General features: G+C 45.7%; 1 protein-coding gene across 2 annotated transcripts in view; it reads left to right on the top strand.

The window, feature by feature from the left end:
• ABCA4 (ATP binding cassette subfamily A member 4) overlaps window positions 1–25,456 on the top strand; it is a 127,422-nt gene that overhangs the window by 23,780 nt on the left and 78,186 nt on the right. For both annotated transcript variants that reach the window (XM_053591519.1, XM_053591518.1), the window contains 5 exons: window positions 7,096–7,185; window positions 10,001–10,241; window positions 11,185–11,324; window positions 11,930–12,046; window positions 12,724–12,921. In XM_053591519.1, coding sequence (XP_053447494.1) covers window positions 7,096–7,185; window positions 10,001–10,241; window positions 11,185–11,324; window positions 11,930–12,046; window positions 12,724–12,921 — 786 coding nt within the window. The remainder of the gene's footprint in view (window positions 1–7,095; window positions 7,186–10,000; window positions 10,242–11,184; window positions 11,325–11,929; window positions 12,047–12,723; window positions 12,922–25,456) is intronic.

The raw sequence follows: 25,456 nt of genomic DNA, 5'->3' as shown, positions 1-25,456 counted from the left end.
CCTACTGGCCTGATTGTCATTTGCCTACATCGGTTTCTGGGAGGCTCCAGGGATGCAGCATGGACAGGACAGGTCGGGTGTTGTTTTGATGGATTTACAAAGAAAGAAATACTGAGAAGTCAAAACTTAAAGTCACAAGGACACAAGCAGGCCCCTGGGAAGGCTGCTATTTGGGATAATGGGTGCTGAGGTCTTGGCCTTTGTACCGTGAGTGCAGATTGGTCACCCACCACGTGTGCAGGTGTGTGAGCATAAGAGTCTCTCCAGAGTAAATGGGTTTCAAGAAATATTTGTCTTCCGATATTTTTCTTCTCTACAGAACAGTAGCTCCTAAACTTTTTAGGGATTAGGATGACCTTTGAGAATCTAATGACAGTGCAGACCTCCCAGGTGGGGGGTAGATGAGCCACTGAAGCCAGATGCCAGGTTAAGAGCTTTTGGTTAAAATTTCTTTTTACCTACCACTAATAGGCAACGTTTTCTTAGAGATCTCAATATAACCACAGACTCTGCCTCAACTCTCTTGTTGAAGTAATCAGCATCTCACTGAGTGAGGACCCAGGGGGATGTCCCAAGTCCCAAGAGACTCCGTTGGCTCTACACAGGCACCTGACTGGCTGTCCTTTATAGGGATCTCAGCCTCCCCACTGCAGTGAAACTCACATTAGGGAAGAGACGGAAACATAGTTTGAAACAAAAAGTCTTTTGCTCTTACCAGAGGAGGAACACAACCACTTTTCAGGGCCCCTTTGCTCCCTCAGATCCTGCTTCCTTTGACCTCAGACTAGGAGGAAGGCTGAGTCAAGGAGTGACCTTTTGACGCCCCTAGATTCCAAGCTCAGTTTTGCTTTCATTAACCACAGATACTGAGGCAGAGAGAAAAAGGCCTAGTTTCTGGTAAGCCAGAGTCCTGTAACTTGTCTGTTCACATACCCCAGAGCCCACCCCCAAGCTCAGACACTCAGCTCCCTCCAGTCCTGGGAGACAGCACGTCTCTGTGACCTCCTGGTAGAGACAGTTTGGCATGTGCCCCCTCCACCCCCACCCCCACCCAGTAACTGAGTCTGAATTCTCTACTCATGACGCATTTCCTAGCACGCAGGGTGTCCCCTCCTGGTTGCCCCCTCATCACTGAAGCTGGTTTCCTCTCTTTTCATCTGATGCTTAACAACTGTCAGGTTGTGACAAACATGCTTCAAATCCACATTCTCCCAGTTGCCTAGCAACAACTTCCCTCCCGGATAAATGTGGGTTTCCTGTGGCTCAGCCCTGCACGGTCTGACCACCTCTTCTGCTGCTTTTCACCTCCGCTCTGGGTTCTTTCAAGACTACAGCTCATTTCTCACTTCTGAACCTTCCACTAGCTTCCAGAGGCCATGTCTTCCCCATAAAGACACTTTTAACTTACTTACCTTTGTGTTAGGTCTAGCCTCAACTTACAAATTAATACCGCTTCCAGAGTGTCCTTTTTCAATCACAGTCAAGAAACAAAACTTCAACTGGTAAGACGTTTCATGTACAGTAAAGCTTACTGGCCTCTATTGTTAACCCATTAGATCCAAAGCATCAGCAAATATGGCTCAAACATAATTTTTAAGAGAGTATGCTTTGTTCTGCAAAGGACAAAGAAAAAATATTACACAGTCCCAAAGTTAGGACATGTTTTGATCTGAGAACAGGGGCTTCTTAGAGCCAAAATCTTCTTTGCTGTTAGCTAAGAAGATGACTAAAACCCAGGGACCTCTGAGACCAACCTCAGTTCATAGAGACATATCCCACCCATAGCCCTATCTGTATATCCAGTCTTCCTGGAGAGGTCTAATCAGACCTTGAACTTGGGTTGGCAGTGCTGAGCCCAGCCATGACATGGAAGGGTTATTTGTTACTTGGGAAATGAGACAACTTGCTGGGTATAGGAAGCACTGGTGTGTGTGAGTGTGTGTGTGTGTGTGTGTGTGTGTACGCGCATGGTGACACTTGCCATTTTAATCTGTGACCTTTTTTCCAGAAATGTTTTCACATTTCCATTCAAATAAACGTACAGTCTTCTTCCGGTTCTTTTGGCACAAACAATTCATGTGAATTTGAATAAATAGTCGTAGAGGGAACCAAGGGGAGAGGAGAGCCTTGGGAAAGTTATTTTATAATTTATGGCAACCTGGGCCAGACAGTTATGAACAGATACACATGGAAGGCTCCCTAGGGTTCAAGCACTGCTCAGAGATGTGCCAACAAAGGTGTGAAGACAAGGCCCGCATTCTCCACCATCTCCACTGCAAAGAGCAAGGAAGGGAGTGACTGCTCACTCCCATGCACACAGCTGCAGCTTAGTAAATGTTTGATTGATGAATATTATTAGATTATTAACAAGATTGAAAAAGAAATATTGACCAGACACAAAAATACATCTTGAACTATTGTTTCTCCTATTCTCCCCCAAATTCCCGGTCCTGTTCTTATCTGGCTATCTTTCTAGTCACTCTGGCCTGCTGACTCTCCTCACGTACCTCCCTCCAACTGGAATTTCTGGCCCTCCCCTTCCACCCACCCTCACCCTTGCAATCATCAGCCTTTCTCTTTACAAACATCTGCTCAAGTATCACCCTCCCTCCCCGTCCCCAGGTGGAGCTAACTGTTCCTAACTGTTCCCTCCCTGTAAGTCGCTGTTATGCCACCAGGTAGAGGGGTCTCTCAAGGAACATAAAACTGCAGTGGGCTGTTATCTCTTTTCTACTAGATTATAGTTTATTTGCTCATTAATTGTTATAACACACATCTGTTGAGCACCTACTGTGTATCATCCCTTGAAGATGTAAAAATAAAATTAAGCCTGTCTCTATGTTTAATGAGTTTACAGAGTACAGATAACTAAAAACTAATAGCACAGCTGGGCACGGTGGCTCATGCCTGTAATCCCAGCACTCTGGGAGGCCAAGGCAGGTAGATGCTTGAGCTCAGGAGTTCCAGGTCAGCCTGACCAAGAGAAAAACCCTGTCTCTATTAAAAATAGAAAAACTAGCTGGGCATAGTCCTGGGCACCTATAGTCCCAGCTACTCAAGAGGCGGAAGCTCTCTTGAATCCAAGAGATTGAAGTTGCTGTGAGCTATGATGATGCCACAGTACTCTACCCAGGGAAATAGAATGAAACTGTCTCAAAAAAAAAAAAAAAGCCAAAATAAAAGTGATAAATAAATGCACAAAGAATTATAAGAGCAGCTAGCAGGGGCACCTAGGCTGTGGGTAAAGAGGACAGGACCAGCATGGTGATGGGGGAAGGTTTTCTGGAGAAGGTGAGGTGGTTTCACGGAGTGGACTCTGGCCAGTGGGGTGGAGCGAAGGTGAGGTGGTTTGGGGTGGGTGAGCCAAAGTCACAGGCATTGTGTCTAAGGGCCACAAGCTTTGTGGAAGCCTATAAAAATATTTGAGACATGAAGGTGAAAAATGTGCGGCTCCAAAATACAAAGAAAAAAGACTTGAAAGTATAATCAATAAACATTAAATTGAATATCTAAGGAAGGTAATGTTACTCAACTTCTTTCTTAAATTTAGTGAGCAGATCCCAGAATACTGTCATTTTGTTCAACGTGGTTTTGTTATAACATTGAGGAGGAAAGAAATCGATTCCTGTCCAGGGCCACAGTTTGTGTGGTGTTTTTCCCATGTTCTTGTGGGGTTTCCTCTGGTTTCCTACCACATCCCAAAGATGTTCACCTTAGGTGAATTGGGGTGTCTACATGGTTGCAGTGCAGGTGAGCATGGGAGGCTCCCCAGGCTGGACGCCATTCATCGCAGCTCACGGGTTCTCTTAAGTTGCCATATTCATTTCTGGGATGAATGGATATGGCAACTTAAGAGAACGCGTGAGCCCTGCAATGAATGGCGTCCAACCTGGGGGTTCTCCCTTGTCCCCTGAGCTTCTGGAGAGGCCCTGACCACCCACAATCCTGAACTGGGTAAATAATTATCTTATTTATATTTATTCTTTCTTAAATGCACTTTTATTTCAATGTTTAATATTAGAAGTGTTTTGGTCTTTATTTTGAAGTTTGATGATATTTTTGTGACCAGAAATATGCCATAGAACTTAACTCTCCTTTGCATCAATTAGCCGATGGCAAAGTTGGTTTTGTTTCATGTAGTTTTGCTTAAAGTCTCTGTCTCCAGGAACCTACTAAAAATGTTAAATGACTGTGAGATTCAAATATCAGTTTGCAGTTCAAGTTTTCTCAATTTCAGAACATTCTTAGGTATTCACAATGATTGCTGAGAAATCGTAGCAGAGCATTCAGTAAATGAGTTGCTCAAAACCAAATAATTTCAAAAGTAAAATTAAGAAGCTTAAAAATTATACATCCCTATAGACACAGATATACACATAGAAACATGAAGGGAGACATAGGTACTTTCCTCTATCTTCATTTGATGTGGGATGGCATCTTGAGATCAGAGTGACTCTAGAGCCTGTGGAGTATCAGGTATATAAACAATTATGAGCCATCTGCTTATTGCTGTAGTAAGAACATTCAATCATTCATTGACTACCAAGTGTCTACCGTGTGTGCAGCACACAGATACAATCTCTGCCTTACATGAGACTGAGAGTCTAACAAGAGAGACAGAGGCCAAGAAAATAAAAGAATAATTAACAATGGTGAGGCATGTCCAGAAAGAAATGAATCTAATAGGGCAAGGAGCATCTGAGTCTCCTTGGGGGACAGCCATCTTTCACATAGGTGGTGGTGCTAGAATGAAACTTGAGGGATGAGCAGAAGTTTGCCAAACAGAGAAGACTTGGGGGAAATGGAGCGTGGAGCCAGAGGGCATGTGAGGGAGGTGGGAAGAAGCCAGGTGTGGCAGAGAGACACAGGGAAGAAGGCTAGAGAGGGAGCCACCCCCCAGCACAGGAGAGGCCGTGGGTGTCGAGGCCTGGTGTTGATATTCTCTGGAGACATAGGGAGCCAGGGAAGACGTTTGAGCAGCGGAAACAGTGTGATTAGACTGGACTGACCAGCAACTCAGGCCCCAATGAGGAAGATGCATTGGAAAGGAAGGGCCTAGAGGCCCAGGGACCAGCCAGAAGACTACTTTGATGAAATATTCCAGGAGAGGGTGGCGCCTGTGGCTCAAGGAGTAGGGCGCTGGTCCCATATGCCGGAGGTGGCGGGTTCAAACCCAGCCCCGGCCAAAAACCAAAAAAAAAAAAAAAAAAAGATATAGTTAACTCTAAAACAAATAAACAAATGTCATTAAAAAAAAAAAAAGAAAGAAATATTCCAGGAGAGAAGTGAGCAAAGGCAGTCCTACTGGGGAAGAAAAACGAACGATAAGGGGAGTATTTCTTAATATCTATTCATTCGGTAATTTATTTGTTTTTGCACACACACGATCTTTTTTTGGTATTATAGAAATGAGTATAAAAGTAGAGTGAATAATATCATGAACTCCCATGAACTCGTCACCTACCTTCAATTACTATTGGTGTTTGGCTATTTGAACAGTTCTCCACTCTCGTTTTCTAAAGTTTTTTGAAGCAAACCGCAGATAACGTATCATTTCACCTTCTACACTTCTCTGTGTGTCTCTAACACGTAAGCACTTCTTTGTTTTCACACAATCACAAGGCTGTGATCACACCCAACAAAAGTAACTATTTAATTCCTTAATATTATCTAATACCTGGTCCCTGTCCACTTTCCCCCAATTGTTACAGCAAGTTTGTTCAGATCACAATCAAAATCCGCACATGGCATCTTACACGGGATATACGCCTTGGGTCCCTTTTCACCTCTAACGTTGGTGAGGTGGTCAGCAGGGGGCCAGCGGAATTAGTGGTGACTTGCCCGTGGCACGCGTTTTCACCTCCTTGCTTCCTTCTTTCCTACCCACCCTTCTCAGTCCTACCCTCCCACGGGAAAAGCAGGAAGTACAGTGCTTGTCCGGTGTACAACGACACTATTTCCAAGGTGTTTAAAAGATGTCCTGGCAAGACAATGCCCAGGCTCAGTGCTCAGGTTAGAGGGAAGATGCTTCTCAGTGGGATGGTTTCAATGGTGGCTCTGCTGAGCTTTCCTCTGGAATTCCTTCCCAGCTGTTTTGCATCGCTCACATGTAACAAAGCCTTTCATTGGTCATTTAAGACAACATCGCTCACACATAACAAAGCATTGTGTTGGTCATTTAGGACAACCTCTCTGTTAAAGAGCTGAGGCTTATCCCTCAAGCTTGATAAAATGCAGATGCCTGGGACCCATTCTAAACCTGCTCAAGAGGCACGCTGGAGTTGGGAAACTGTCTTAAAACTTAGAACTCTGTCCTAAAAGACCCTTACTGGAGTAGTCATTCAATCAGCTTTGAAACATGGAGAATGAAGTTAAGCAGGAGTTGAACTTGGTTTCCAGAAAGCAAAATGTTCCCATCAGGCTCTGGGGTTGGAAGCAGCAAACCTGTGGGCTTCCACGCTCCCTACTTAGGTGGAACAGGCATGGACGGTTTTGAGCTGTTGCAGGGGGCTGGGGTTACCAGAACCCTGCTGTGAACTGGAGATTCTACAAGGGAATATCTCCCTGACTCCTGCCAGCTACAACCTTAAAACAAAGGTGCTGCCAGGAGCCAAATGTCCCCTGAGAGAGTAGCATGGAACAGAAGAAGAGGCACAACCTGTCTGAAAGAGACACAAAAAGAAAACGATGTGAACAAGGATGTGGAAGCTTTCATGTCCACAAAGCTCCACTGGGACCTGATGGGCACTCCGGGCCCACAGCCCTCTTCACAGTCCGTGCTATGCTTTGTTTTTCTCCCTCTGGAAGTCTTGCTTGGTGTCACTAAACCAGCAGTTGGGATCGCTTTGGTGTATTTAACGTAACCACAAATTTATTTTTGATTGACAAACTTAGCAGGGCGACTTGAAGCAAGCGCCTTTGATTTTCTCAGTTAAATAACTTTGTTTCTGAAAGCAACCTTGCAGAAAAGGTCCTGCCACCAGAAAGAAGGGAGGGGATGTTTTCAAGCATACAGGACATCAGAATGTGTCTGCATGTGTATATGACTACAAACATATATGTATATTATAAATATATTTTTCCATTCAATTTCAGCTTCCTACACTCCTTGACAGCAGTTCTAAAGGTATTAATCTGAGGTCCTGGGGAAGAATATTATCCGACGTGTCACCGAGAATTCAAGAGGTGAGCAGCCTGATGGGAGTGATTATAATTTCGTTATGTCTTTCCACCATTTTATCATACTTACTACATCAAATAATAATTTAATTGCATCTCAAGCTTGCTCAAGGAGAAACACATTTGACTTTTCTGTGTAGCGATTTTGAAGCACCTGTTCCTATCCCAAATTGCCTGTGCTCTTGGGCAGGAGGCAAAAAGAAAGGAACCAGCCTTCTGATTTCACACTAAGAAAGAAATGCTACTGAAAATAAGCAACTAACCTGGTGTGGAACAAATCTCAGAGGACTTACAATTTAATCTAAGTCTTCACAACACTGAGGTCTTAAAGTCCATATACACACAGTAGAACCTCCATAGCTGACACCTCCCTACATTGCCGACCTCCTTAGGTTGACCTAATCTCCATAGACTGGACATGCACCACATGTACGTATCAGTAGAGTAGGCCTTGTTCCTTTTATGGACCATCTCCATATGTGGACCAGTTTGCAATAGTCCCTTGGGTGGTCAACGTACAGAAGTTCTACGGTATGTAGCTCGGATGACAATAGCTTATACCTCTATAGTGCTTACAGGCACTGCTCAAAGTCCTTTATCTATGTTGACTCATTTCATTATAAAGAAAATAATTGAGTTTTTCTGTCATTTTGTAAAAGTTGCACATGTAATTAGCATCTTGTTGCTTAAGTCTTTTCCCATAGATAACTCAATTTCCTCCACTCCATAGAAGAGAGGTGCTGGGGATATAAGAATCAACTGGTTGATGTGGTCACTCATTCCTCCAATTGGAAAGAGAGAGGTTATAAAAAAAAGCAATTCTTTCAGGTGTGATGAGTATCATGCATGGGGGGCAAGAGGTGAAACATAATTTTTCCCCCAGCATTTTTCCCCTTCACTATTCCCAACCGTCTTGGGCTCAACCATCCTAGGAAATTGCATGGTTGCAGTCTGTCTTTATAAAATGAAGCTAAACTTGGCAGTGTATGAGCACTGCTGTTTGAGGAAGTCAGAGAAGGCCCATTGTACTGATGACCACCTGCTGCAGTGGGAGTCTCTGCTTAACATTCTTTTCTTCATAGCATTTAAAAAATTCCTATCAGTATAATAAAGTTGAAGTTGATGGAGAATGTAAAAAACCCTCAAAGCATATCAACCCTCCTCATTCTGAGTGGGAGTTCCAGACATTTCTTGACTGTCTAGATAGCAAGTCTAATCATTTGGGAACTAGGTTGAAGCAGAGGGCCCAGTTTGTATTAGTGGATACTAGACCATCTGACCCTGGAACAGCCTCTTCATTTCTGAGTGCTTTCACTAAATGAGCAACATAAGAATAACCCCTTATGTAATAACCCCTTACAAGACTGTCATCAGACTCACTGTGGTTGAAGCAAGTTGGGATTCTGACTTTTTTATTGAAGCGTAGACTATGATTATAGGCATGACTCATGGTGTGGATTCTACCTGGCGCTTGTCAGTTTCAGAGGGCAAGTGTTGGCATGTGGACAAAGAGAGGCATGACAGGTAAACATTGCTTATCCCAGTGGGAGAACTCTTTTCAGTCTCACCTGATTGAATTCTAATGGTTTTATAAATTCTCAAGTGCTTTTGAAAGTGAAGAATAAGGTGTGTTCGGGGAATGAAAGCAGCATTATTTTTATTTTGCATTTTCCCCTAAAGCAAAGCCAAATGGCATCATAGGAGCCAAGGTGCTGGCAACTCCAGCAGCCCTCCCCTGAGTTCTTGGCATTACTGATCTACCTTGAAAGATGAGGCCAGCCGATGGCATGGGCACCCACCTGGACAGGAAAAGGCCACCAGCCTCTGAGATGGCACAGAACTTAAAACATGTTTTTCCAAGAATGGAGACTTCATCTGTTCTATATGTGCTAGTGTTTAAACACACACACACACACACACGTGCTCGTGTGCACACATGGGCACAAAGGAAACCATAAACCACACATTTCAGGAAAATGGAAGAATGCACATTTGGTAAAACTAAGCTAGTAAGAGGATAATGTTCCAAATATGAGGAATTAAATTCTCAACTATTTGGCTAGGGCCGGCGTGGTGGCTCATGCCTGTATTCCCAGAACTTGGGAGGCCGAGGTAGGTGGATTGCCTGAACTCATAGGTTTGAGACCAGCCTGAGCCAGAATGAGACCTTGTCTCTAAAAATAGCCAGGCATTGTAGCAGGCACCTGTAGTCCCAGCTACTTGGGAGGCTGAGGCAAGAGAATCACTTAAGCCCAGGAGTTTGAGGTTGCTGTGAGCTATGATGCCACAGCACTCTACTGAGGGCAAAAATATAAAAATAAGTAAATGTGAATATGTCTTCATAAAAAAATAAATAAATAAACTATTTGGCCAGAGGCATGTATTCTGACCTTTTCTTTCTAGAACAGAGCCATTTCCCCATGATTTCCCAATTTTTTCCCAGTATCCCTCATCTTGGCAAGATAATAGAACCGCTTTGCAGAAAAATATTCTTTGCATTTCCCTGAGAACACATTTCCAAAGAAATCCAATAAAGGGAACTAGGAGAACAGAGGCGATATGAAAGTGTTTGGGAGTTGGCGCTTGGATTTGCTTTCAGGCTCATGCTAGTCTTCTTCTAGTGCCTGAGTGATGGTAATAGGTGTTGTTTTTTTCTTTTTCGCAGCTGGATGAAAGATCGTTGAGAATATGGATGTTTTCTTTTAAATGTTGATGTCAAACATATTTACAGAAGACTCCCCAGATTTTGGAACTCTGTCTTCACAGTAGATTATGGTTCTTGGCTGCCTTAAAATAACCCGATGCCTTTGCCTTGCCCTAGTTTATCCGCCGGCCAAGTGTTCAAGACTTGCTGTGGGTGGCCAGACCCCTCATGCAGAATGGCGGCCCAGAGACCTTCCCACAGCTGGCGAGCATCCTCTCAGACCTCCTGTGTGGGTACCCAGAGGGAGGTGGCTCCCGGGTGTTCTCCTTCAACTGGTATGAAGACAATAACTACAAGGCCTTCCTGGGGATCGACTCCGCAAGGAAGGACCCTATCTATTCTTATGACAAAAGAACAAGTACGTTTTCTGAATCCCGAATGCAAACTAGCCTGTGATGTTGCTTAGCTGATGGTTTAACACTTCTGAGTGAAACCAATCCTTGGTCTTATGAGTGGCCTGGGGGCAAAGACATTGATCCCAGAAGTCCACTTCCTCATGTGGAAAGGGGGCAGTGTTCATAAAGATTCCAGGCGTGAGCCAGGGCAAGATCTGAGGCCCACTTGGAAAGGGAACAGAGGGGACATTTCCCGCTGATGTAATTGAACTGGGGTTAAGTCCTAGAGGAAGAGAAGAATGACAAATGAGGAAGCAGCCCAGAGTGGCAAGCCCAGGTCAGGAGGGCCGGGCAGTAAACCCAGCTGGTGGGATGTGTTTACAAACAGTGCAGTGAAAACCTGTGTGTGGTGCTGAGTTGTGTTCCAAGCGGCAAGTCCCTGGGCAGTGAGCTTCCCTACCTTTCACTATCTGGGGGGACTCCTGCGAGGTAAAGGAGGAAGGGGCGGGACTGCCACTGCGTGACCCTCTAGTTAAAGGTTAAAAGAGGCAGCAAGGGACATACCCCAAGTTGTTGCCCCTGAGAAGTTAAGCAGCTAATTGAAGGGAAATTCTGAGGCTCAATCTGGGATTGGAGGGGGGCCTTGCTCGGCCTGTCAGTCTCTTTCATCTGAGAGTGGCCTCTGTTCCTTGCCATACTCACAAGCAGGCTTCTTAGCCTCCTTCTTCCAAAGCAGAATAACCCACAGGGCAAGCCCCGCCCTTTGTTTCTCTGATGAGGCCATTATGAAGAGGAACTATGGCATTTTGTTGCTAATGATGAGCTTGTTATTGGTGGGGTACAGCCTATTAATTGAGGTTATTCTTCAAATCCTCAGCATGGAGTTGAATGAGACACGTGATACACTAATGACTCGTTACCAGCAACGGGAAGTTTCTATAACATCTCTCCCTTCTCTCCTGGTAGCATCCTTTTGTAATGCCTTGACCCACAGCCTGGAGTCAAACCCTTTAACCAAAATAGCCTGGAGGGCAGCAAAGCCTTTGGTGATGGGAAAAATCCTCTTTACTCCCAATTCCCCTGCGGCACGAAGGATACTGAAAAATGTAAGATCCCAGCTGGTCTTGCCCTTGCACCTTGGACCTCCCAGGAGAATGCTGTGTGTGTGCGCGTGTATATTTTTTAATGTGCCCTCCTGGCAGCGAGTCTCATGTTGTGTTTTGCTAAGTGGATTCTCGGGTTTCCTCCCCCACCCGCAGTCATCGCTGGAATGCTTTGCTCCAGTGCCCCTGCCCGGGCCCTCCCTCTCGACTGCAGCCTACAATGAGGTTTTCTGTCCCACTGCTTGAATTATATCCCTAATGGAAGGGTTCGCAATTCTCTGAATCCTGGCTACCAGGAACAGGCAAAGATAGGGAGGAAGGGAGGAAGAGCCTTTGTTCATAGGCAGCTCAAAACTAGATTTAATGAGTTTCTGAGACAATAACATCATCAATATTACATGTACCTCTGAGACACCGAGAACTTAGGTGTTGTCCGTCCAGGAGCCTGGAAATGGCAGACTGTTCTGGGAAATGTCAGCAGACTGAAAAAATAAAAAGGCTTCCTTGAAAAGCCTTTCACTAACAAGAAGGGAGGGGAGGACAGACGCAACTGGAGGTTCCCTCACTTCTCTCTCCCTGTTCTTGTGTCTGTCTCTGTCTGGTTTTAGGCCAACTCAACTTTTGAGGAGCTGGAACGGGCCAGGAAGTTGCTCAAAGCCTGGGAAGAAGTCGGGCCCCAGATATGGTACTTCTTTGACAAGAGCACACAGATGACCATGCTCAGAGTACGGACGGGTTGCAGGGCGGGGAAGAGAGGGGAGGAGAAGTGCCGGGAAAGTTCCATTTGTTTCCTTTACTTGTGAAAAAGCTAACCACCACTACAGTTAGATGAAAATATAATAAGCCAGGTCCAAAGGCCCTAGTTCCAGAAGCTATTACCAAATGGAAGGACTGACTTTGGGCAGAAGTCTGTTTCCTGAATTCTAGGTGAGGGCTGGAAGGGGTCTCCTGGACCAGTGGCTTCCTGGAGTTTCTGGCTTTTATAAATTCATTTGAGAGCCTCAGATTCAAATGGGCATCTCCCAAGGGGCCAGCTCTGTAACTGCAAAGATGGTTGGTTGTTCTCTGGTCTCATTTCCAGCTTCATAGAGCCATTTAAAGAATCCTGGATAGCAGGAATGATGAAAAGAAAACACAAAAATCCATAAGAAAAAGAAGGCTTCCTGTATACCTTTTTCTAAGCCTCCCTCTCTTGCCCCATACATGTCTTTCCTCTGTTAGAAAGACTCAGATATTGGGGAAATAAGGTAGATAGGCATGTCTTCTAGAGGAAGGAAACCCACTAGCATTTTAGAAAGACATGGAATCTCTACCCCTAACCATTAAAAATTAAAATGCCTTAAGAACAAGACAAAAAATCCTATGGAGTTTCTAAGCTATGACTGTATTTCTTCTTCCCAAGGACATGCTGGGAAACTCAGCAGTAAAAGACTTTTTGAATAGACAGCTTGGTGAAGAAGGTATCACTGCCGAAGCCATTTTAAACTTCCTCTATACCGGTCCTCGAGAGAGCCGGGATGATGACATGGTCAATTTCGACTGGAGGGACATATTTAACATCACAGATCGCACCCTACACCTGGTTAACCGTTACCTGGAGGTAAGAGCACCCAAGGGCCATGGTGAGCCCTTGAAGACATCCCATGGGTGGGGCCAGAGATCCTTTAGCAAGTCAAGTAGGTCTTGAGTGTAAGCTTTCATTTCCCCCTGTGAAGAAACAAGAATTCTCATAACCATTGAATAGATCTTGTCCTCTGACAGCTTAGCCATGTGTAAAGCTGGTCCCCTCCTCATGTCTCCTACCTGCCAACCGCTCCCTGACTCCTCCTTGGCTGGTTCCTCCCTGCTTGTATTCCTGAAAGCACCCATGTCTGTCCTTAACCCTCTCCGGTCAGCCACTGCTTCAATGACCATCGGTGGCCAGCGTATTCCACTGAACTTTTAGTTCGAAGGTCCCACCGCCTGCTGGACACTCTTGCTCCCAGGTTCTACAAACACATCAGATTCAACACAATCCAAAAAATCAAATTTATGTTTTCCCTCCCCATAAAAACCTTTGCTCTTCCTGCATTTCCTATCCTGGTGAATGTCATCAGCTTTTGCCCAAATTCTCAAAGTTAGGGATTTTAGGGACATCCTAAATGTTCTTTCTTCTGCATCCTCCACACAACGGCTGTCATTTACTGAGTGTTGCTTTGTGCCAAACACTGTGCTAAGGGCTCACACCTACGTTAGCTGCCTTTAATCCCCACAGCCCTGTGAAGTGTGCACTATTATTGCTGCCACTGTACAGATGCAGAAGCTGAGCCTTACAGAGGTTAAGTAAGATCCCAGGCCACAGCTGTTAGGAGTAGCAAATAGAATCCTGAGCTGGGTGTGCTGAATTCAGAGCCTGCCCTTCAGAGCACTCTCGCTGAGCTCTGATTCCTCTCCCTCCTCAATTCCTCTCAACACTGCCTCTTGGTTTCCAGGCTTTCAGAGGACAAGAGGCCTTGTCATCTCAGCACCAGCCAGTTCTGGGGGCTTCCTCCCTGGACCCCAGTCCAGCCTCTGTTGGCTCAGGCATTCTTCCACCCTGACACCAGAGTTCCATTCCAATCACACACATCTGTTTGCATCTGTCTCACACTTACAATCTTAATGACTCAATTCCCAAAGAGCACAAGTCCCTTCCAAATCTCCCCAGCCCCACCTGCCCAGAGCCCACTACACATCCTGGGCTCGGCCACAGTGGCCTTTTCTCACCCACAGGCTTCCCATGACTCCTGGATTCCACCCTCTACCAATGCTTTTTTCTCTGACCATTTATTAGAGCACTTTTGGTCACAAGCTTTTCTTGCTTAAACAAAAAGAGAATTCATTGGCTGGCATAAGCTTCAAGTTTGGGGGTCTAGGAGCTGAATGACCCGTGAGACCCTGTGTCCTCTACCTCACACTTCTGCGTCCCCTGCCAGCTTCATCCTTGACCAGGCCCTCCCCGTTGGTAGTGCTTCAGCTATTCCCAGCCCCAGTGGTCCTCTGTGCACCAAAAATTCTTCAGAAAGAGGGAGTGGCTTTCCCATAGCAGAAGCAATACTCCCAGAGAGTTCCCCTATGGGCCTGGTCCCTGTACCCCTCCCTGAGGCTCTCAGGGAATTGTGTGCTCTGCTTGGGAGGCTGGGGCCATCTGTCTACCACAGAAGGGGGAGGGGCGTTACTATGAGCAGGATTACTGCAAAGGGGGGGAGGGTGTTTCCCCAAAGAAGAAACACAAGGTGGAAAAGTGTACGTTCACCAGAGCCTGGGAGGCCCATCCATCTCCCCCTTTGCTGAGCTCCTGCTCATTTGAGACTCGGCTTTCAAATGTCACTTCTGTTTCTATGTAGGTTAGCCATTCACTCCTCCGTGTTTGATGGCCCTCTCTCCACGTCTCTCTTAGACTCCTGTCCAAGTTAGATGGGAGTTAGGTGGTGAAGTGCCATCTCTGGCTGAACTGCTGGACTATAGTTACTCAGCCTCAGGGAGCACGTCTTAGTCATTTTCAAATTTTCATCCCTATAGCCCCAGGGAATATCTCCATCTAAGGGCTGACCACACTCATCTGTGGGCCAGATGTAGGCCCCAAGCCATCTAGAGGCATTAGAAGGTGGAGGTGCTCTGAGCAATAGGAGAGAGAATTAGGCTGATCACCTGCCCATCCTAGACTCCGGGGTCCTGAGAGTAATTAGGGAGAAAGAGCCTGGCTCTGTGTGTCACTGGGCTGTCTTATAGACTCTCTGCTGCCCAAGCACCACCAGAATTTCCACAGAATGTGTGAACCTCCCTCTCTGGAACGTCTGAAAGGCTCTCCAAGTGGCCTTTCAGAAAGTGCCAGTCCGGGCGGCAGCAGCACTGAAGTTGAGGTAATTGCCAAGTGTTTCCAAACTCTTCTGAAGACAAGAATGACCTTCAGTGCTTTCTACAGAACAGATTCCTGGGCATTAGCCCAGATGGACTGATTGAGAATTCCCAGGGAAGAGGCCCATTATAGCTGTGGGATCTCACTCACTTGACATTGCCTCCTCTCGTGGGGTCTTCACCTGCCCAGCCCACAGCCCCTCCTCCCAGTCCCCCCACTCGCTCAGTGTTGTCACAAAATAGGCAGGCCCCACACAGTGAACGGAGGAGAGACCATTCTGTTCCTTTAATCTTGCAGAATGGAGTCCAGTGGCTTTCACGGTGTTTTTGTGAAGTCTTGTAAAGAATAATACTTCTTGTCTTTTGTTTGACTTGACATTTGTATGATGTCATAAATGACTTTGAAGGGTTAGTTTTTTTCATATAGCTTATGCTTAATGGAGCTTCAGACATCCAACATATACTTAATACATGTTAATTGCCTAAATGGCTAAGAATTCTGTCTCTGGGCCCAGAGTACCTGGGTTCAAATCCCTACTAATTATGCCTCTGTTTCTACTCTTCAAAATGGGGATATTAACGGTAGTTACCTGATATGTTTGTTATGAGAATTAAATGAGCTAATGTATGCAAGGCATTGACATACAACAAACACTTAATAAATATTAACTTTTTATGGCTCGGCGCCCGAGCACAGTGGTACAGCGCCAGCCACATGCACCGAGGCTGGTGGGTTCAAACCCGGCCTGGGCCAGCTAAACAACAATGACAACTGCAACAAAAAATAGCCGGGCATTGTGGCAGGCACCTGTAGTCCCAGCTACTTGGGAGGCTGAGGCATAAGAATCGCTTAAGCCCAAGAGTTTCAGGTTGCTGTGAGCTATGATGGTACAGCACTCAACTGAGGACAACATGGTAAGACTCTGTCTCAAAAAATAAATAAGTATTAACTTTTTAACAAAACACAAAGAAATACTGCTTAGGATGAGGAATGGCATTAGCGCTTCTTATAAATCAGGCCCCTTGTCCTCCTTTGGAAACAGGAAGCTGCGAACCACATCCAGCTTCCAAGGATCTCTAAGCAAAGATCACTGTAGCACAGGGATCCCTGTGAGGGGTTTGATGTGGCAGAAGCCCTGTGGGAACGATGAGACGGTTCTGATCTCCCTGCCCTTGGGGGTAGGGGAGTAATGAACTGAAAGGAAGAGGTGGTAGGGAGGAAACTTGCAGTGACAGAGAAACAAATCACTGCATTTCCTCCTGGATTGTTTTTTCCTTTGAGACAGAGTCTCATTCTGTTGCCCTGCCTAGAGGGCTGTGGCATCATTATAGCTCACAGCCACCTCAAACTCCTGAGCTCAAGCAATTCTCTTGCCTCAACCTCCAGGGTGGCTGAGACTACAGGAACCAGCCACAACACCTGGCTAGTTGTTTCTATTTTTATTTTTAGGGTCTCACTCTTGTTTGGGCTGGTCTTGAACTCCTGAGCTCAGGTGATCCACCCGCCTCACCTCAGCCTCCCGGAATGCTAGGATTACACATGTGACCCTTCATCCTGGGGTTTTCTAATTTTGTTCTTGTGTTTTGAGAAGTCTGGAGGAACCTTGAGAATTGCTCCATAGCAGAGCATGGAAACTCTGTGCTGATGGCCTAAAGCTCTCTCCAGGACAGGCAAGCCAGCGTGAGGCTTCACCTGGATATTTAAGGTGGCCTGGGGTTCTCTCTTTCAATAATAGGACTTGTTTTAAAGGTTGAAAGTTTCTTCCGTGGCCAGGATCAATGGCTTCTTCCCTGCCTGTTCCAAAAAGGAAAACAAAATCATTTAAGGAAAATTAAGCAAAAACACTTCTTTAAAATGAAAATTAAGTCTACCCAGGTCAATGTGGAACTAAATTGCAATACTGAAGAATAACAAGAGCTCTGAGAACTAAGAGCAAATCCTTAAGTCTTTGTCATCCTAAGAGATGGGAGCAATTCAGTAGGTTCAGTTAATAGAAGGGCAGATTCTCAGTGAATCTGCTGGCTGGTCACTTGTGTGCACTGACTTAGCTACTGCTTATGGGACCTTCTCGCCTGTCCTGTAAAGACAAATAGACCAAGATCTCTGCTTCTTATCAGCTCTGTCACTCTGAGAAAGTCACTTGTCCCCTTCAAGCCTCTATTTTTTTAATATGTAAAAATCCAGATAATATTACAGTGGACCTAGGGTTAGGATTGTTGTTGAAGGCAAAACGAGACAAGTGGCGGGGCACTTAGCACACCCACGTCATTATTAGCCGGGTGTGGCTCCCCGCAGGCCGGGAGCAGGTGGCTATGCCCTCCTTTCGGGGTGGCTGTGATGAAATGTGAGTGCTGAGCTCGTGGTGGAAACATACAGTATGTGACAGCTGTTGTATGAACCGCATGGATGTCTACCCCAAAACCAATGGGCCAAGTGAGAAATGTACCTTTTTCTCAAATATAGAAACCCTGAGCAAAAATTACCCGGGACTGTAAAGCTGCTGTTTCTATCAGGCATAGCCTCAGAGGGTCAGACCACTCTGGAAGGCCCCTCCGTCACTATTCTGGCACTTTTGTGGATGAGGTCCCAGCGGCTCTGGACCTTTTCTCACCCTGGATAAGGAGGTCAGTAATCTCATTCATCCCAAACTGTGTTCTGTTCTTCCTGCTGTTCGCTGGGGCGGAGCGGACAGGAAGGAAGAAAGGTCCCCTGGTGAGAAGGTGAGCGGTGCACCCAGAAGAGGGATGATAGTGACACTCTGGGACCCGCACATTGGACATGGGGCAGACTGGTTTCCACAGGCCTTCTGACTACCCTCTGCTCTGCGGAGCCCTCGGTTGCTTATGTGTCTACATTTGCATCACACGTACAGTGAGGCATATGCGTGTGTGTGGGCCTGCCTTCACATGTATTTTGCTTCTGGAGAAAAACACGATTAGAAAAATTAATCAAGTATTCCTATGATTACACTTTAGCTAAAATAAACATGCACACCCTTCCCCTTAAGTTGTTTTTGTTTAGAAAAGGTTAGGCCTGGCTCGGATGACATTTAGAGCTCATAGTATATTTTAACTTTAGAGTATATTTGAATCGCCAATCTTGAATGTCACATCAGGAAGCTGAAGTCAGCCAAACTTTAATATGAAAATACCTCTAATTAAGGCACAAAATTGTGCAAGTAACAGCTACCTTTCTCTAAGCCTAGAAAAAAAAAGTGCCTTTATTAAGTGTTTTCTCCCCTGCTGTCCATAGTCAATATAGGAGCATAATTTTATTATCTACATGGCAATGATCCTACTGATAAATTAGCAGTAGCTGAATTTTTTGGACTATTTTCCCTCTGTACCTTGCATGCTTCTGGCCACATGCTACCATCACCTAACCAGGGTGTACTCAGGAATGTATTTTTTATGCTAGACTAAGAGAAAATAGAATTGGAAGGAAGATTAGCTGCCCATCATATAATGCACTTTAGAGTCAGGTGTACAGAATTTATGGATTGTCTGTCCTGTTGCCTCCCTTTGTTAATTTACTGACTCCAGATAAGCATGGAGAGGCTCGTAGGAAGCAAGGGAAAATTGGGAAGAGCACAGAAGCCTATGCCATGAAAGCAATATCATGTCAAGGGCTATGAACCAGATCCTAAGCAACTTACACACGATGACCTTGTTTGAGGCTCGGCACCTGTAGCTCAGCAGCTAGGGCGCCTACACCAGGGCTGGTGGGTTCCAACCCAGCCTGGGCCTGCCAAACAACAATGACAACTACAACAACAACATTAACAAAAATAGCTGGGTGTTGTGGTGGGCACCTGTAGTCCCAGCTACTTGGGAGGCAGAGGCAAGAGAATCGCTTAAGCCCAAGAGTTTGAGGTTGCTGTGAGCTGTGACGCCAGGGCACTCTACCTAGGGTGACATGGTAAGACGCTGTCTCAAAAAAAAAAAAAAAAATGACCTTATTTGAGACCTCTTCAGTCTCTCAGAAACAGAACTGGCCTTAGCGAGGAAGATGCAGTTAGAGAATTGGTGGGGTCATGGTAGGGGGAAGGGACTTTTATTCAACCTACTGTGAACCCACCACATTTTACCCCTTTCATATATTGTCCATGTAACACTCCTATCTACCTGCCAAATAGGAGATTGATGTCATTGTATAGAATTTAAAAAAAAAAACCTCAAAGAGGTTGACTGCCTGACGTACCCACAACAGGTAAATCGGAGATCCAGACTTCCAATCCAGATCTGTCTGGCTCTATTAAGGAAGTTCTTTCCCCCGTAACACACAGGCCACATTAACAGGGTGCCCGGTAAGTATAGTTTGGATAAATTAGACAGTGAGTCCAATGAAGGAAGCAATTATTTTGTAATATTTAGGATAACAGCCACAATCATGATCGGCTCTTTTCTGTTAGGAAATAACTAGATTAGAATAGCCAACCAAAAAAAAAAAAAAATTGGAGTCATTGAGTCATTCATGCCTGTATTGAACTACCTACATCGGAGCACGTGCTGTGAATCCCTGCCTCCTAGAGGCTCACATCCTGTTGAAAAAGATAAATGTGTCATTAAACCATACCACAGTAGTGGCATTGCAAAGGAAAGGCAGAACGTAACTTAATCTGTTGGAGTAGAAACAAGTTGCACAAACACAAATTCTAAATGTCACATATCCTCCAAGTACTGCTATTACTTCCTCCAAATTCTCTCCGAAATGCCCACTTTTTCTCCCTCTTCACGCGTGGCCTCTGTCTGCAGAGGCCTGCCCGTCCCTCCTGGCCGGCTGCCTCCACTCTCTCACCTTTCCGCACCTGTCTCGGCTCTGGGTGACTCCTCCTTAAGGCAAAGGGGAAGGGCAGGTCTTTCAGGCATCCCTGTTACATGGACTGCCCCAGGCCCCTGCCTTGCACAGCTGAGCCTTTCCCTCCTCACCTCCTCGTCCTCCTGGCTTGGGACTTAGCTCCTGTTTTTCAGGCCTTTCTCCTCGCGCCATCCCCTCCGCAGGAGCCCCTCATCACTGTTTGTTCATACGCTTCCCCACTTTCATAACCTGAAACCCTCGAAGGCTGAAACTGTCTTATTTATTTTTTTAGTTTCCCAACTTACCTGAGTAGCGCCCAGCAGCATAAAGTAGACACCCATTAACACCGCCTTAAAGATTTCATTTGACAGCTAAGTGAGGCAGCAAGACAATTTTCAGGCAGAAGGCAAGCCAAGTGCCATATGTGGCTGCAGCCCCTGGAAGGAGTGGGTGAGGTCCGCTGGCACAGCCTGGGAAAGCTTCATCCTACAGGTGACAGGGCACTGTCTCTAGCACCTATGTAGTGTCTTTGTGGCTGGGAACAACACTGCTATTTCACAGACTGAAAAATGAGGATGATAATACGGCTGACAGTTCAGGTGACACTGGTGTGGCTGATTCGGGTGTTGGTGACCCAAATGTGGTCAGATGGGTCAGTGCCCGGCTCTGTTTTATCAAATATTTTGAACATAATAGCACCCACCCCCCCGAGTTGTTGGAATGATTCGACAAGGATCCTTGGGTGCTAAGGTGCCTGGCCGCTGGCAGCCGGGTGAGCATGGGGACCCACACGTGTGGTTTACCCTGGACCCTGGTGGACAGTGAGCATTACCTGGTGGCTTTGCCCCAGTGTGAGTCTTTGTGTTCCAACTTGTGTCATTATTGCATTTAATTTATTTTAGAAACAGACATTTTTGAACAACTGTGGGTTTCCTGTCCCTTTGTTTCTAGTGGTCACGGGTTTCCTCCCTCTCTGCGGGTGGTCATTTCAGATGTCTGTTTGGAGGTGCCTAGTGTGCAAAATAAAATTTATTGCAGTGCCTTTGGCCTCTAATTCACCATTCTAACCAACTCAAATAGCCCAAAGCTATTTTATCCTGTGGCTTTTTCCATGTAGGGGGAAATAAATCTTGAATGTTACTGTTTAAATCTGCCAGAAAATTCATTCTGGGATGTTTGCCCACATCCATTGGCATTTTTCAAAAAGAACCCCAGGTGTCTACATTGACACCAGCAGGGCCCCTTGAGCCCTCCATTGGCTTCCATCAGCGGCTTTGTTCTCAGTCAGGGCTCAGGAGTTAAAGACGTGAGCAACAGGATTATGAAGCCAACCTTGTACAGGGTACAGGGCTCCCTGCAGACCTCAGTCCTGGCACATCCTAGGGGTATCAGTCAAAACATGGCGGCTAATGCCACAGGGCCAGCACAGGACATAGCCACCTTTGATGTTCAAAGTTTAATAAAAGGAGAGCTTTTCTTTCTTTCTCTGCCTCCATTAGACATCATTTCCCACCTAACATAATTTAATGTATCTGTTACTTAATGTGTTTGAGTTAGGGACAGAGAGGTCACAGTTGAAAAAGGAAGCCTGCTGCTACTGCAGCTTGTCATTCCAAGGTGGTGTCTGGTTTAGCTGCGTAAACAAATGACTACATTCTCCAGAGGTCTTGAACACAGCTGCTGCTGGACAGCTTGGACCTCTTCCGCTAGGGTGAACTCTGCTTCCTGGTTAGTGCCAGCAAAACAACCAACAAAGAGCCGTAGGACTCGTGTGGACTTCAAATGGTGGTGACCCTGCCACCTGGGTTCCCGAGACAGCAGTTGGGGGCAGAGGGAAAGAGGAAATCTCTTTTCTTGCTTTATTGCCCTTGGCTGTTACAGGGCGTTACAATGGTTCTCACTGAGATTTTGTTTGTTTGTTTGTTGTTTGTGGTTTTTGGCCAGGGCTGGGTTTGACCCCGCCACCTCCGGCATATGGGACCGTCCCCCTACCCCTTTGAGCCACAGGCGCCACCCCTCTCACTGAGATTTTGAACTCAGACTGTAACATTGGCTCAGACTCTACCTCTGAGTCCATAAGACATTCTTTTTTTTTATTCAGCAAATATGCCCTGTGAAGTCCTCCCTGCAAAGTGGGGCTAGGTTTATGCTGAACCCCTTCTACTGACCAGTTCTTATCTGTCTATCCACTTTCTTCCCTCCCATAGTCTCTGCACAGTTTCTCTCCACATAGAACCAGGTAGCTTTTATAGATAGATGCCATGACCTCAGCCTTATTAGGACCTACTGTGTTCTAACTTACTAGCTAACCAGACCAGATCCAATCTATCAAAATCAAGACCTTCCACTGAGGGTTTACTCATCCATCTCTGCCTCCCAAACATACACATGCACACACTTGAACTAATACGCACATCCATGAGCCAAGATGTTAACTTCAGGGATCGGTTACCAATAGGGAAGGAGGTCACTTGCTGTGAGGCGGTGGCTTCCCCATGAGAATGCAAGACTGCGTCATGACTCATACCTCAGAGGGTGGCCCAAGACTTCTGGCTCATATCCAAAGAAGCTTCCACAATTGCTCTGCCGTGACCTCAGGACGACTTGGTGAGGAGGACACTCTGGATGAGCTTTATAAGACCTTCCCCTGGGCAGAGTTGTCTGACTTTCCCCTGATGGCCACTGAGCAGCTAGTGAACACCAGTGGGTGAGGCCCCACCACCTGCACCACTGTGGCCCAGGTGGGACACCAGCTTTGGCTTCTGTCCATAGCATTGTTCTAGCCAGATGAAGGCCCTTCCTCCTCTAACAAACCACTGTCATGAATAAAAGGTAACCTGGCAGGGGCTTCAAAGCCACTTGACTCTGTTGACATTTAAGACATTTTCCAAAAACAGTAATAAAAATGGCATTTATTGTCTCTCCTTATTTATGAGACAGTTTAGCACACTACAGTGGTCAAAAACACAAACTATCCAGGGAAGATTGACCTTGTGCCTCACACGTGAACTCAGAGTGACAGTAGTAACTGACTTCATAGGCTGTTGTGAGGATGAGTTGATCTGAGTGACGTCCGTGGACCAGTTTTGGCCACGTAGCATAAGGCTGCAGACAGCATCAGCCTTTGTTCTTACTGGGAGGTACTCGTTAAGTCCTCTACAGACACCATCTCATCTGTGATCCTAGAACAGACCTATGGGGTGAGGCCTATCCAGTTTTATAGAGAGGGAAACAGAAGCCTCATGGTTGGAAACAATAAGCAGGGGTGGCGTTCAGATCCTGCTCGACTCTTAAATACTACGCTCTCCCCCTTTCCAAGCTGAGGAACACAGAGCAACTTTAAAATGGGTCAGATGTTTTAGGGTAGAAGCAAATGTTTGAGAACCTTTTAAGTATGTTTTTTTTCATATCAGAGTACTGATCTAGTGAGACATGTCAGGAAACGTGACTGAGTCGGCGCCCTGATACACCAGCCAGGATGGAGCCCACGTCACCACAGGCGTCAATAACGTCACTGAAAACATCAGCCCCTTATTCCCATATAGATTTCCCCTTAAAAGACATGAAAGGGGAGTTCAAAGGAACGGGCTAGTTAGCTCTGGAAGCCAATTTTTTTAATGTATTTGTTTTTACTAGCTTTTTTGTTTGTAAGAGTTATGCTTTCATTAACAGCATATTAAAAATTTGCTATTTATGAATTTCTCCTGGTTTGTCATGGGCCTCTGAGGCATACAGGGTTATGTTCAAAACACACAAAGCAATTCAACTCAGTATGGAGCAATGAACAAGACATGGCCCTGACCTCAAGGAACTTGCTGTCTCCGGAACTGGGCTGACCAATCCTGTAACCAGCAGCCACAGGTGGCTATTTAAATGAAAATTAACTCCAGCATTGCAGGAAGCTCTGAGACAGAGCTGCTCTGGGGCGGGAGTCCCTGCTGGGAGTGCCCTGGAGGCTTTCTCTCAGAGCAATGGGTGGGAGGAAGCACCAGGCTGCAGGCTCCCCATGAAGACAGGGACTCAGAGTCTGCCACTGACTGATGTCCCAGTTTCTTCCCCAGCAAAGCAAGGTCATCAGGCCCCAAGACTCTAAGATTCTGTGCAAATGCCCTGGGATTCTGTGTGAACCAGGAGAACATTCTCCATGTGACATGAAGCATGAGGCAGACCTTTCATCTCCCCAAATAATTTTATTTTTCATTTTAGAAACTGAATTTCGGATTCACTCTAATTGCCAATTCCATACACGCAGCTCTACATTTGACAAACTGATCACATGAGATTATTTTATTACTCATCTTTGCAGACGTCAGTGCCTCCCTAAACCAAACTTAAATGCGTGTTTTTTATGTACTCCAGGGGCTGAGCTCTGAAGCCTCCTTGCTTGAGCAGCAGACTGTCAATCCTCTGTCACTACAGCAGTGCTATTGGGTAAAATGCTGGCAAACACTGGGCGCCTTGGATTGGGCTGAGTCTCCATATTGGATCCTCACCCCCCATCCCTGGCCACCACACACAAACTACAGGGTGGCCATAAAGTTCATATACAATTTGCTTGTATTTTATATTTACAGAATAGAAAAATCTGATATTATTTCCATCTAGGAAAAAACATACATTTATTGAGAACTTTTGAGGCATGACCTACTTCAGTCCTTCATCTTACTTAAGGACTGGCCAGTGTTAGGCCGGGTGATGCTGTTTGCAAGAGAATAGTTGACTAAAGGAAATTCTCCAAATCCCTTCACTCTGTGATATATGACTGCACTTACTGGTATTGTTAAAGAAATACCAATTCCATTTCCTTTTAAAAGAATTATCTCTTTAGTACGGCGTTGCTTAAGCCTCGGCCCTCTCGATTTTTTCATGCACTTGTGTTCCTCTGCCCATATCCGCTAGAAAACTAATGGTTTCCTTTGTTTTCTCTCTTTGTATCTGGAAGACTGAGAATATTACACGGGGCCCACTCCCAGGGCCTGGAGCCCGAGACGGCCAGTTTAGTTCACGAGGCCAAAGAGGGTGATTTTTAACACCACATTGTGGGCTCTGACACTCGGGGCGAGATTCAGTAAGACACTCTGGAGTGAGAGGCAGGAGAGAAGCATTCTGGAGTTTCTGGAGCGAGTTGTTTTTTTGTTTCTTTTCTTTTTTAATTTCAGATTAATATGAGGGTACAGATGATTGGGTCACATTGTTTGCCTTTGTTAGGTAAAGTCCAAGTTGAAACTGCACCTCCCTGCACCCAGGAGGTGTGCCATGAATGCTCTGCACTGCGCCTAGTAGGTGAGAGCTTGCCAATCCCTCCTTCCCTCCCCCTCCCCTCTCCTGTCCACTCTCCCCTCCTTTGTCCCTCCCCACTTGAATTTAATTATGTTGTTTTCTTTTTATTAAATCATAACTGTATACATTGATACGATCATGGGGCATCAATTATCTTGTTTTCTTATCAGAGTTTGGTGGT

The sequence above is a fragment of the Nycticebus coucang genome, chromosome 5, assembly GCF_027406575.1.
Source record: "Nycticebus coucang isolate mNycCou1 chromosome 5, mNycCou1.pri, whole genome shotgun sequence".
NCBI classification, from domain to species: Eukaryota; Metazoa; Chordata; class Mammalia; order Primates; family Lorisidae; genus Nycticebus; species Nycticebus coucang.
The sequence above is the reverse complement of the archived record's forward strand: the minus strand, read 5'-3'. Positions and strand labels throughout refer to the sequence as shown.